Here is a 13453-nt window from a genome sequence, read left to right on the forward strand (position 1 = left end):
GAACTGTGTCAGTTTCAAGACACTTCGAGCAACCACAGCTAGGCAGCAACCAGATCAAGGGGATGAGGAAGTGGCGCGTGTGTTTTACTCTTCTTGTAGTGTCCTAGCAAAGACCAGCCTTTGCTGGGGGGGGAGTATAAATAATGTAAATAAATAATGTTTGTCTAACCTTACATACAGCTCATTAGGCTCAAGGGAAGACTACTAACTCATTGGTGAAGAATCAAACTATGGTGGTCCTAAAGGGGAGATGTGACGATTGCTTGCCTTTCCCAGCTGCTGAGAGGAGTCGTGCACATCATGGCACTATCACCATTGTACTATCTGTAAGCTCCTAGCAGCACCACAATGGCAAAGACCAGTTAATTCTTTGGAAACTGGGTTCTGAATGAAGTGGAGCAGGCAATAAATATGACAAGAGAAAAAATCAGAGGTCGTATTCTTAGCTACGGCTGAACAATACTGCTATGTATTGCTATAAAGTGCTCAATCTGCCAAATTTTTGACTGCAACTCCTTCCCCCCTAGCCCTAGAGTGCGAGGTGATGTTGCTTCCCACATACAGGCTACCATATTTTTGGGTGTATAATTCACGGGTGTCTTCCCCAATTTCTGTGGGTGCGTCTCGTACAGGTGGTGTGACTTATATGAATTTTTTTTTTCTTGTAGAAGTATGGACCTCTGTGCACAATGTAGGATGTATCGACATTTAAAATAAAGAAGGAATGGCAGGGTACCCACCGATGGTCCTGCTCTTCCAGCAGTCCGAAGACGGTCTGGAGCATGCCAGCATCAGTTCGCAATTGCAGCAAATTTGCCGATCGTACAAAAAAGGGCGACTTATAGACCGGAAAATGTGGTATGCTTTGCCCTGCGAATCGTGGGACTGCTGTCGCCCTCGCGATCGTCACACTTCCCCTTCTAGCCCACCGTAGCTAGGCTTTCTCATTCTGGCGTGCCGCACCGTGATGGGCACCTGACCGTGATCGGCTCACCTTCCAGGTGTACGTCGGGCCCCAGAACTTCATGGTGTGGGCCATAGACAGCAAGAAGCGGGTGTATGTGCGGGAGGGCATCTACCCCGAGCTGCACATTGGCACCAGCTGGGTGGAGGTGCCGGGGGTGCAGGCGCGCCAGCTCTGCCTCAGTGAGAAGGCAGTCTGGGCAGTGACTCCGACGGGTGAGATCTTCCGCCGCTTCAACATTTCTAACACCAACTTCGTCGGCGACTACTGGAAGCGGATCCCGGGCCACGTGTCAACGCTTGCAGGTGAGCTCCCTAAACGGACTCTGAAAATATTTGTTCTCTTTGGCTGAGTAGCGCAAAACAGGATTCAGTTTTTGTTTCCATTAGATTCATTGTTTTTGTTTTTTTGTAAAGCTTGCATTTCAGAACTTTAAATTTCTTTTCCTCTTTCATTCCCCTTCTTTCTCCCGACCTTTTAAGGAAACAAATCAAAAGATCAATAGCTGTTTTAAAAACCCTCAGACATCACACAGGTATCATTACAAGTCACAGTCCCTTGAAGGCTGTTCCACATGGAGTGGTTCTCTACGTCGGGTGCTGCCTGTACTCGGGACAAAGTCACACTCTCCAGTGCATTCAAATGCGTCCCTGCTTAAGAAGAGTGTATTTCTGCCCACCTACTCATACGCATTGCAGAGAAAGCAATAAGATTGGAGGGGATTGTTTTTTTTATGTATAGACCAACTGCTGAAGTTTTTGCTAGTGCTGAACTACCAACGCTGCTATTGAACAAATGATTGTGTCAAAGACCTGGCGAGTGGCTTGTAGGTACATTCCTTTAGCCATTGGATGACTGTGCACTACTGAAGCACCTTTTGAGCCTGATATCTTTGTAGTGCATTGAACTATTGGCCAGTGAAAGATAGCTTCACATCTCATGCACACTGCTATCTTATTGTATCGGGCAGCAAGGCAGGCTTGACCAGGAGTCGTGTGTCGTTGCACCCGTAATTGTTGACCTCCCGTTTCCTTCTTTAGCGTCGATAGACGACAGGCTGTGGGCCGCCAGCCTAGACGGATGTGCCCTGCAACTCCTGACGTGCACGCTGCCTTCCCGTGTGGAGCAGTTGGAGAGGCTGGCCTTCTCCACTTCCACCGAAAAGTCAGACTCTGACACGGACGGCTGGGAGGTGGTGTGACCCAACCATGACCAAACTTCCCATGGATCTTGAGTGCGTGGGCAGGAGAGCTTTCATTCTATTGACCGGCTCTTGCATGATACTGGTACATTTGTGCGACACTTGTACATGATTGGTCGACTCTCGCATGACACCCATATGTGCTGCCTTTTAATCCAAGTGTTGTGTATTTCTAGATAAGAAAGTAAACCTTGCGTCTCAGGACCAGCAAGCTGCCTTGTAAGCTGGTAACTTTGCACACCACACTTTATCAATATCTTATTCTTGAGGCCTTGATGGCTAGGGCAATCTGCTTTGCAACTTGATTTTTCTATCCATAGCAATAATTTTATCACAGACAAGAAAAAAAAAAAAAAGTGGCAGACGAAATGAGACGGGAAACAATAGAATAGGTTGAAGGTGGTCTCCTTTCTTGGTATTTTCATCTTGAGGTGACACCATTTTTTTTTTTTTTATCGTGCTTGAGCAAAAAGTGGACTGTGATTTTGTCTCTGAAGTTTTGGAAAAACGTTGAGCCGGTAGTACAATGCCGACTGCTTTATGGAATGCGTCAGTGTGTTGACAATATTATTTTTCTAGAAGCTTTTGATAGCCACCCTTTACCATGTTGCCATGTATCACTTGAATCTGAGGTTGTTCATACACTGGTTGATTGAAAGCAATACTATACCTCTTGTACCTTTGCTATCCTGTGATAGTCCTCCCTCAAGTGTTGTAATGAAACGTACCATTTCAGCAATTTATTCCAAAGAAGCATGATCTGTTGCGAGCTTCAGTGCTACTCCACAGAATCCTGTCCAGTTCTTTTGAACCGCATTATTTTCCTTATTATATTTATAATCTTTATTCCTAACCATATGACTTCAGCATCTGATGTTGTAGGGTGCAGTAATACTAGTATTACAACACCTTGTGTTCGGGAGAAAAGAGAACCACGTTTTTCTCGCTGCAAAAATGAACTATGCATTGTGGAACGCTCAGTCTCTGTCTAAATGTAACGCTAGCAGTTGGGATATATGCCAAATTTTTAGAACTTACCGTACCCGACTAAAAAATTACAAGCATTGTTTGAAAATTTGAACGAGGGATTGGGGGCTGTTTCCGGTAGCAGATGCCATTCATCTCCATGCATTCATGGGCTCCGTTGGCCGCTATTTCCATATTGAAGATTTTCAAAAATTGCTTGTAAGTTTTGAATGAGATAACATTAAATTTAGAAACTTTGGCATATTGTTCTAACTGTGAGTACTAGAGCGGAGACTGGGTGTTTGGCGATGCAGAGTTAATATTAATTTTTTTACGGTGTGAAAAACACAGTTCTATTTCTCCCAAAACACCCGGTACTCTAGACTTTAGCTCCTTGGGAAGGTTTCGAGTTGGAACATGATTTGGGAAGAATACTCTAGCCTTTGCAAGTGTAATGACTCCTCTGCATATTTGTGAGGTTTGTGGCTATAGGTCACTGCTAATCTCTCCTTTTCATTAAGTACTGTGAAATAAAAAATTTTTACATTCATTCTGGGGTTTCTAGAATTACATTGACCAGTATCAAACCTTTGTGTGCAGCTTTTGGATGAGATTTTATGTAATCTCCACGTGTTTGGCTTGTCTTGACATTTTTCAGTAATTTTTGAGCACAATATCTTGCCAGATCTTCGGCAAGAATGGGGGCATTGTGACTGAAACGTGGTTCCTATGAGAAATTGTGCATGTAGAAGAATGGGGCGTGTATTTTGTTTGCGTGTAAGGCTCATTACATATCATTGTTGTGAGAGCATGCTTTTGAGCATCAAGCCTGTTGATAAGCAGATACAAAAGCACGGCTTTGCACACTCATAGTCTGCGTGTTGAGCGTAAACAGAAATGGTGAATAGGCAGTGAATTTATACACTATTGTTGTGCAAAAACATGTTAGCAAGCAGACAGGGAAGGGGGTGTCGCTGTCACTTTGTACAGAGGCATCAGAACTATTCAAGAGATAGGGGGTGGGGGGCGACGGTTGTTGTCTTGGGGGGGGGGGGCGACGTTGATTCTGTGCCCTCTTCCCCGTATTGTTTCCATTAAGTTTCTGAACTGTCTGGAGGTGGGGGGGCGGTCGCCCCACCCCCATACAGTTCAGAAATCAGTCCTGTTTGGACCCCACTGACTTTGTATGTGATGCGTCAACATCGAGAGCCACCACAATCTCTCGGTGTTTGTAACAGTCTTCTTTTAACATGTATAATGTAAGTTGGGGCACGTCAGACTTTTGAGTTGTTAATTTGCCTTAAAATTGCTTTAACAAATTGATAGGCACATACGAACTAGTAACCCAAATTACAAGTCACACTAATTATTTATTTCTCTAGAAGTTACTCAATTTTTAAAGTTGGTCGGAGAGGCTCTACTGGCATCACTGAAAATGTGACGTCAAATGTTGTAATAGGGGCAAGTACAGATTGTTTCGTGTGCTTCTTTTGCAGGGATTGTGGTGACGTCAGAATGCCAAGCTCTGATTGGCTCCGATTGGAAATATAGTGGGTAGACCTTAAACCAAGCTGCCTTGAGGTCTACCCATTATCCTTCAACGAGAGCCAATCAGAATTCGGCGTCGTTCTGACGTCGCCACAACCCCTGCAAAGGAAGCAGACAAACTTGCGCTCCAGAGTTGCGCGTCTGTTTTTCACGTGCCGCCGCGCCGCCATTCGCCGAGATCCGATCACGTGAGGAGCAAAGAATACTGCGCCGTGCAGGAAAGTCGCTTCGGCGACGTTGCACGCGCCCCGGCAGGCAGCTGTACCTCGCCGTATGGTCCCCCGCTTTTGCCATGGGTGGCGGCGCGCGCGGCGCCGCTATTCTCCGAATTCAGTCACGTGACCGGCCGCAGTCGACGGGCACGGCTCCTGTACGCGCGAGGAGTGGCTTTCCCGCATAACTTGTGATTTCAAGATGGCTGAACGCGCAACTCTGGCTCGATATACAGGAACTCTATTCCCCACAGGGGACAAGAAGTTTGATGGTGTGAAATGGATGCTAGATGAGCTCACACCAGCAAAGTGAAAAAAACATAACACAAAAAGAAAAAAAAAAAGTGCTGAAGAGCGCGGGAAAATTTGAATGTTGGTTGTGGCATCACCTCCATTTGCCTTTTTTTTTTTAATATATATTTTTAATTTTTAGATAATAAATAGCGTGGTGGCAAGCGTAAATGCTGGTTCACACATTTGCGATTGCTTACGACGAGGCTTTTCCCCAGGAATTGAAATTAGGGGGGGGGGGGGGGGGGGGGGCAGTGAGGATAAGGGAGTTGTTGCAAATTAAGGGGACTGTACACACCCTCCCCCTTAGGGGGTGTGTAGGGAAATCACTGCTTACGACCGGAGAGTACGACCGACTGAGGCAATATCGGTTTTTAAGCCTTTTGTGACGACTTACCACCGGCTACATTGCTGCGCCGTCAGTCGCAAGGGTTGCTCGCCCCCCCCCCCCCCCCCCCCTTAATTAGCCAGAGCGCTGGAGTTTGTAGGCGAGAATGGAAAGATGTATGGCAAGTGCATTTTAATAACGAAGAGGATGTTTGAAGGGTGATGGAAATCATCTAGGGAGAACTGAATGTCGTACGACTAATACATCTGGGAATGAGCGGGACAAAGGAAAATCGGGACTCCCTCCCGCGTGGCTCCGGCCCAAAGTCTCGACCCTGTCTCCCAGTGGGCCCGCGGTGCTGGGGCGACGCCGACTAGGTTTGACCAGAGGAAAATTGGCTACTCCATCGCTGCGGGGAAAAGGCGGGAGGAGGTTTTTAGTTTGTTTTTTGCTCGATCCTCCAAAGGTTATCCTGGGTAATATCCCCCACCACCTGGTGATAGTTAAAAAATTGCAGAGGAGAAGTAAATTAGCTTGTAAAAAAGTAAAAAAAAAAAGTTGTACTTTTTTTTTAAGACTAGGTGTTGCAAGTTACCGCCCGATACAAAGGGTACACCCGTTAGCATCCATCTAACCACCAAGCGGTCGCAGGAAGTTTAAAAAAACACCATAGAGATCAGTGAAGGACACTGACAGGGTATTTATGCTCCCTGAGGTTTTTATTTGAACATGCCCTATAAGTAGGATTCCGTGTTTTCGGAGTTCATTTTTCGCCAAATTTGGAGGGTGTTTTTCGGAGTTTATTTTTTTTTTTTCCCGAAAATTCGAAGTTTATAGGAGCTAACTTTTGTTTGATTCCAAAATCTCCGATATCTGATATTCGGAGCTTAAATTCGCAGTGTTTCCTATGAAAAATGAATAAATAATATCCGGGTGTAAACCTGTGCTAGATAAAGAAAAATAAAGCGCACGTATATAAATAATATATTTTTCAGAAGCAGTATTAAGTGGCAATACTAATTTGTCCCACAGCAAAAGTTGCACACATCTGTGGCTTCAATAAACGTCAATACCTTAAAAATAATCTGGATGTCGCTGGGAGGCTCGTATTTATCCCATCCTATTCCAGGCTACCCCGCGGCCGCGCGAGGTGAAGTGGTAAAGGATGGAATAGGGAAGTTTCAACTGCCCCTCTTCCAATGTTATGCAATCTCTATAGTCCATAGCTTAAACCAGTGGTTCTCAAATGGGGGTCCGCGAAGCCCTGTCTCATCAGTCGAATCCGGCAATATAAATTGTCTTTTTTTTCACATTGAGAAGAAACGTTCCAATTTTCGGGTGAGTTCTCTCGTGTGTATGTCAATGAGATAAGTCTACTTCACACTAGCTGTTAGTTATATTCATTTATTAAATCATTATTGTGAATAACCTATACCTTTCTATTCCCCTCACTCGAAGGGGTCCTCCATCGTCTCAGCCTATCTTCAAGGGGTCCGCGAAACATCATTGGTTGAGAACCACTGGTTTAAACTGTTACAAAGAACACAACCTCTCCTTCCTCTTAAAACACAAATAGTATGGCCCAAACTGGAAACCAATACAGAGGCTTTTGTGGTGACCCGAAAGTACAATGATATGTCGTCCTGAACCTCGACGAGATAAGTGGTTAGACCCCTTTTGTCAATAACCCGAGATTTGAAAGATAACTGTGGTGGCATTTTCCTGGCTTCTAGTCAAAATGTCCAACGAGACGAAATGTCCATCGAGTCAAAATATCCAATAGGCCACGTGACACCCGTGTCAAAATGTCCATCGAGACGAAATGTCCAATCGGGTCAAAATGTCCATCGAGTCGAAATGTCCATCAAGACGAAATGTCCAATCGGGTCAAAATGTCCATCGAGTTGAAATGTCCATCGAGACGAAATGTCCAATCCGGTCAAAATGTCCATCGAGTCAAAATGTCCATAGAGACGAATATCCAAAAGGGGTCAAAATGTCCACGTCAAAGTGCTCAAGCTTGGTTGATTGACTACCCACAACCCTCGGTTTAACAATAAAGGCGCTAAATTCTTTTGTTTTCTCTTTTGTGGGTCAAGGTCAGTGGAGATACAATTTTGTTCAAGGATTTCGCCCCACTGTCGGGGGGACACTGGGTCTGATCGTCCGGTGACCCCGTTTAACACAAAATACCCTGTTTAAGAGAAGGCGCTGAATTCTTTTGTCGGCTAAGGTCAGTGGAAGCACAATTTTGTTCCAAGGATTTCGCCCCACTGTCGGGGACACTGGGTCCGATTGGCCGGTGACCGCGTTTAACACAAAAGGCGCATCTCGGTACGACAAGATTCGACCTGGTTTGCGCATGGTTTGCCTTATTTTTGCGCACGTCTGCATTATTCAAGACTTAAACTGGTCAGAACGAGGTCTCGAGTCTCGCTACCCGAAGAAACAAGTTGCAACAGCTTCTCGATTCGACACGTTCTTCTAGGATCTGGTGAGTGGAAAATTTGTTTATTTTTTTTAATAACCAAGACAATTGTTTTACCAACCAGTGTCTACACCCGGAGATTATCAGTTGCCTGTGCGCTGGTCAAACAGAAGTAGGGTATTAATTATGTCTTGCTGATTAGTGAAATGTTGCTTGAGTTCTACGCGAATAATTAGCTCTCGAATGGTTCAGTAAAAATTTTAATGTGATATATTCTTATTATTATCTGCAGATTCAACGAAAGGTACAGCGACGACATCAGATCAGCATTCATCGACTGCTTTCGTGTCGACATGGAGCCTGGCTTCGGGGTCCCGTCGTTTGTGACGTCACATAAGCGCTCAAGTCGACCTGTGATCCAGTATCGAAGTAAACGATGGGAGAACGCTGTGCTAAAATTTTCTTATAAGTCAGCACACCCAAAATATCCCAGCACAGTCTACTATAGGTGTATCGCCTGCTACCGCCTGAGTCAGCAAGTCGGACCAACTGAGAGGTGCCCAGTGGCTCACCTGACACTAAGAAACGGCGTGCTGGCCACCGATCTAGATCGGCCGTCGACATCCCACAGCTGCAACCCGTCTGGAGGTTCCAATGCTTCCATCGTTCTCTCGAAACGCTTCATGTATAAAGTACGGACAAACGTCCGCCGCAGCCGAAAAAGACCGAGAGAAGCATTTGACGAAGCCGTCTCCTCTATTCCTGAAAGGTTTGCCGATTATGACGACACCGTTCGAGGAAAAAATCAAGCACAACTCAACAGTGGCTACGTATTTTCTACCAAGCGACGGTGCCTTTCACGGAATAGACACCACGCGGCGTTGAAAGGAAGCATCGAAGCATTGAGCACGTGCCATTGCTCTTTAGACGTGGAGTATGCATATCACTTTGAATAATCAATAATTCGCAAAAACAATTCATCGTGCTCCTTGAAGTCTCTAAAACGAGACTTCTGAAATAGCAAGTGACGAGCGCACACACGCAAAACTAAAATGCATATTTAGGACCATGCGTCATTTGTCATGCTTTACTCTCGAGTTGAGTAGATGAAAATGGGAATTTTTTTAAGTTGGTATGCAAAAACGGAGCGTGGTGTTTGCCTAATTAACATGCTTCCTTACATTCTACGTTTTTTGCATCGCAACAGATCTGAGGGTGCGCCTTCCATTTTGCAAGGGATATTAACGCAAGGCGGGACGAGCTTGGCCTCAAGACACTCTACAGGGATAATCCTGCAGTCCACGCGTGGTTCACAAGAGTGAGGCACCTCCCCTTCGTTCCGGACACCTTCTGCTTGTAGTTTGCCAGCGACCTGCTCTCAGACAAGCCAAGCCTTCAGCCGCTGAACGCTGCGCGCCTGGACCAATTCGAGAGGTACTTGAGAGGGTTCTGGCTTACCAACAGCCTGCTCAAGGACATCTGGGGGCAATTCGGCAACCGAGGTGCCAGGACAGCCAACAACGTGAAGGGCTGACATAACGGTCTGCATAGCCACTTGCCAAGCAGACATCCCGACCTGGCAGAGTTTCTGCAATTCCTGAAGTCGGCTTAGCATGCAGAGCAAAACAGGATTCAAGCGCTACTGCTTGACCCTCTGGCCGTGGCTCAGCCGTAATCCCACGTCATCCAAACCAGGAACAACAAATTGCACCAAGAAATGGACACCTTTGCATCTTTCATCAGCTCTCACCCGCCCACGTTTGTTGATGTCCGGAATTACATCGACAGAGTTGCCAGCAGTGGCGCGCTCCCAGTCTCACATTGAACTGACTAACGGCGCTTGAAAAGGCGACACTATTTTTGCATGTGGAATGAACAGACTTGTATTGAACTACGTGTCATTTTTTAATCTGTTCCATGCTGTATACACGCTGTATGGCTTGCGTTAAGAATGCTTATTGTGAAAGTTCTTGCAACCTTGTTTAATGTTGCTTATATCAAGTATGATCGAGCCAGATATAAAATAGAAACGCGCGAAAAACTGCGGGAGGCACAGAATGTGCCGACCCCTGTCCAAGGCCTTCTGACTAATGCCACTAGCAGTGGCTTTAATTATAACGAGGGTGCAGTCATCTGTCCCCTTTATCGAGGGAAGGAAGCTAGGATGGCAGCGAACAAAGTATGCGATACCGAATCTGAAGCATGCTGGGTTTCTTCGTACACACTGCGTATTCGTGCGCTCGCCCTATCCCGGGGAAAGATTCGGGGTGGACGACTGAAATAAGGTAATGACGAATGCACGTGCAATGAATAATTTCTTGAGTCTCGTTTTAAACGCTTCTGCTGCGAACGTCCGCATGTGAACCTCGTGGACCTGGGCACGAAGCACCCTCTTTGGTTTTTATACATTAGAATTGGCTCAATATAAGATAACATTGTAGAGGCAAAAAGATACAGACGAAAACGAAGACATAGAACACAACCTTTCTTTTTTTTTTTCGTTCGTGTCTTTTTACGTTTTTCATTAATTTTAGTCATGAACCAACTACCTAATCTAAAGTTTCAGTTAGCGCTATTTTATCTTTGCTTCAATCGCCTTATCCTAATTACAAAATCTATTATTGAATTTGCTGCCGTTATTTATCACGTTTAATTATATTGTCTTAGGTGTCTCCTAATTTGCAGGTTAAGGAAGGAAACCCTGTTTTAAGCATCGCAAAAATATGCTGGATATCGCGGTCAGCACCAACCCCGCCAGTATATAACTCCAGCGGCTGGAGCATTTAACCCAATTTTTCAGAACATAGCGTAGTCTGATTCATATTAGGCAATGCTTAGAAATGTTCAGTGCTGAAATGCTGGTCAGCAGAGCCCGCGAGTACATGAAGATGAATAGCGTCCGTCACCGGGAACAAGCCCCATTAGTTAATTAAAAAAAAAAAAAGTCACCCCCCACCTTTTAACCAGAGCACAAATCTGAAATTTGACATTTTCTTCTAACCGCTAGGGTTATATTTTAGCGGACTTTCAGCGTCCGCAACGTATATAAGTTTTTTTTTTTTTTTGCGATTAGAAATATTTTTTTTCCACAAAAACGTTTGTCAGATCTCTTCAAGTCATCACACTACTACCGCTTTAGCGAAAACCCGGGGCGCGTGTAAGTATTAGGAATTCTAAAGACGTCCGTCTCAGTATTATGCAGTGCCAGAGCCTGGCCCACGATACAAAGAGGTCAAAATGTCTATCGGGTGAAAACGTCCACTGATTCGAAATGTCCAATAGGGTCAAAATGTCCGAAGAGTCAAAATGTCCAACGAGACGAAATGTCTAATCGGGTCAAAATGTCCAAAGAGTCAAAATGTCCAACGAGACGAAATGTCCAAGCAGGTCAAAATGTCCAACGAGACTAAATGTCCACCGAGACGAAATGTCCAATATTGGACATTCTGACCCGTTGGACATTTCGTCTCGTTGGACATTTTGACGTGGAATCCATTTTCCTGGGACCATTGATTCTGTGCACTGATCAAACTTGATTGTAAAATACCGTCTTTATTTAATTGTTTTTTTTTTGGGGGGGGGGGGGTGGGGGGGGGGGAAGTGGGGGGAGGGGGACATTGCCACATCAAAATTCGGAGTTTATCAGATAAATCCGAATTGACCAAAAATTTGCTGGCGGGTGTTTTTCGGAGTTTTTCGGATTTATCCGAAAACATGGAGCCCAACTACCCAGAACACAATTTGCGGCTCGAAATTCCTTCTCTTTCCGCCCGAAAACAGACGGTCGCACTCCATCTCTTTTTCATGGTCATGTGGCGTTCTAAATATACCATCCTAAATATTCAAAGTCTTGGATCATCTAAGGAACATATTCAATATTAAAAATTAAAAAGGATATGAAACCCATTTCTGTGGCTTAAAAATCTGCAAATACGCTGATCGAAAAAAAAAAAAAAAAAAGTTGCGACCATGGAAGACATTTATCTCCACCACATTGTTGCCACGACGTTACCACCGTCGTTGCCGGGCGGCGGAGAAAAGCTCACCGGAGAAAAGCTCGCCGGAGAAAAGCTCACCGGAGATAAGCTCACCGGAGAAAAGCTCACCGCAAAACCGGCAAATGCGAAAAAAAGCTCACCGATTTTTTTTTTTAACTTAGCGGATTCTGCATCAAACGTTATAATTTAACATAATTCGCAATCGTCACTTCATTAAAAATATGTCCACTTTTTTGTGATATCCTTGAAGTTCATTGGGCACATTTACTAATTCATCAGAAATTAGTAATCACCCATTCTGTATATTAATGGAGCCGCAAGTATAAAATCAGAACATCGTACACCGGTAAAAAAGACAGCTCTGTCAAATAAAGATGTTTGCTCTTTGCGAGCTAATATGAATTGCGGTGTGTGAACCGTTTCAGTTTCAAATATTGTGTAGTGCCTAACAGATAAGTAGGTGTTTGTTGATGTAATCAGTGTCGGCTACGCTGTTTTTTTTTTTTTTTCTGTTAATTTCACTAACAAAACTTTAGTTCCGAGAACAGATTCGTTCTGTCGTGTTTGTTGTCTTCACTTCGTCATCGTCGTTTGAGCGGTTTTTCTCATGTACAACGTTTACCAACTCGCCCTATTCGCTAGCTTACAGAAGGCTACTTTTTATATAGGTCACGAGTAGCAGCGGTGCCAGTGTGCAGCTCTGAAGGTCATGGGTGGCTCGCCGTAGAAAGGCACTATCACACAAAGGCAACGTGTCGAAACACCAGCACGAACGGCTAAAAAACGTGCTTCTCAGTAAAAAAAAAAAAAAAAAAGTTTCGATATTTTACTGACTGTTTTATACTGTTTTCAAAAATTAACAAAAGCTTCAAAGAGAATTTCAGGCACCGTGTTGTTGCGCGCATGCACTTTTGCATTTTCGGCATTTACAGTTTTGATTTTTACGTTTTAGGCAGACATTATTAAGTTTTCGAACTTTTTTCTGTTCTTCAAGTTCATAAAAATTTGAGTTGGGCTTTCGTTGCCTACAGAGTAAGTCAAAGAAAACACTCGCCCGCAATTATTAATTTGGGAGCGATATACTTACAAATAATACAAAAAAGGACATTCTTTTTTACAAAGCTGACAAAGTTTAATGATAATAAATTTATATATGTTACGCACGATCCAATAGCCTCCATATAAAAAGAAGAAAAAAAATCGGTGAGCTTTTCTCCGCATACATGGCCGGTTAGCTTTTCTCCGCATCCGCCGGTTTTGCGGTGAGCTTTTCTCGGTGAGCTTATCTCCGGTGAGCTTTTCTCCGGTAAGCTTTTCTCCGGGATTCGTCGTTGCCAGGGGAGGTAAAGTGGTGTGGTGTTTCACTCTAACGTCCACTAGCTGATTTGACTCAAGACTCGCATTAAATATTCAGTAGCACATTAAATAGTTGTTTTAGAGGCATACCCTACTCGAATTTTGTATCCCGTAACGTATTTCATGCTTTTCCTTAGATTCGTTCGCTATTGTTTTTACAG

At 44.4% G+C, this 13453-nt stretch overlaps 1 protein-coding gene across 4 annotated transcripts in view; it reads left to right on the forward strand.

The window, feature by feature from the left end:
* Positions 1-3681, forward strand: part of LOC115329505 (tectonin beta-propeller repeat-containing protein 2) — a 33483-nt gene extending 29802 nt beyond the window's left edge. For all 4 annotated transcript variants that reach the window (XM_029991107.3, XM_040502396.1, XM_040502395.1 and 1 more), the window contains 2 exons: positions 1002-1269; positions 2005-3681. In XM_029991107.3, coding sequence (XP_029846967.2) covers positions 1002-1269; positions 2005-2165 — 429 coding nt within the window. In that variant the 3' untranslated portion in view covers positions 2166-3681. The remainder of the gene's footprint in view (positions 1-1001; positions 1270-2004) is intronic.
* Positions 3682-13453: the final 9772 nt, after the last annotated feature.

The sequence above is a fragment of the Ixodes scapularis genome, unplaced genomic scaffold (genome assembly GCF_016920785.2).
Source record: "Ixodes scapularis isolate PalLabHiFi unplaced genomic scaffold, ASM1692078v2 PGA_scaffold10__122_contigs__length_95168666, whole genome shotgun sequence".
Taxonomy (NCBI): Eukaryota; Metazoa; Arthropoda; class Arachnida; order Ixodida; family Ixodidae; genus Ixodes; species Ixodes scapularis.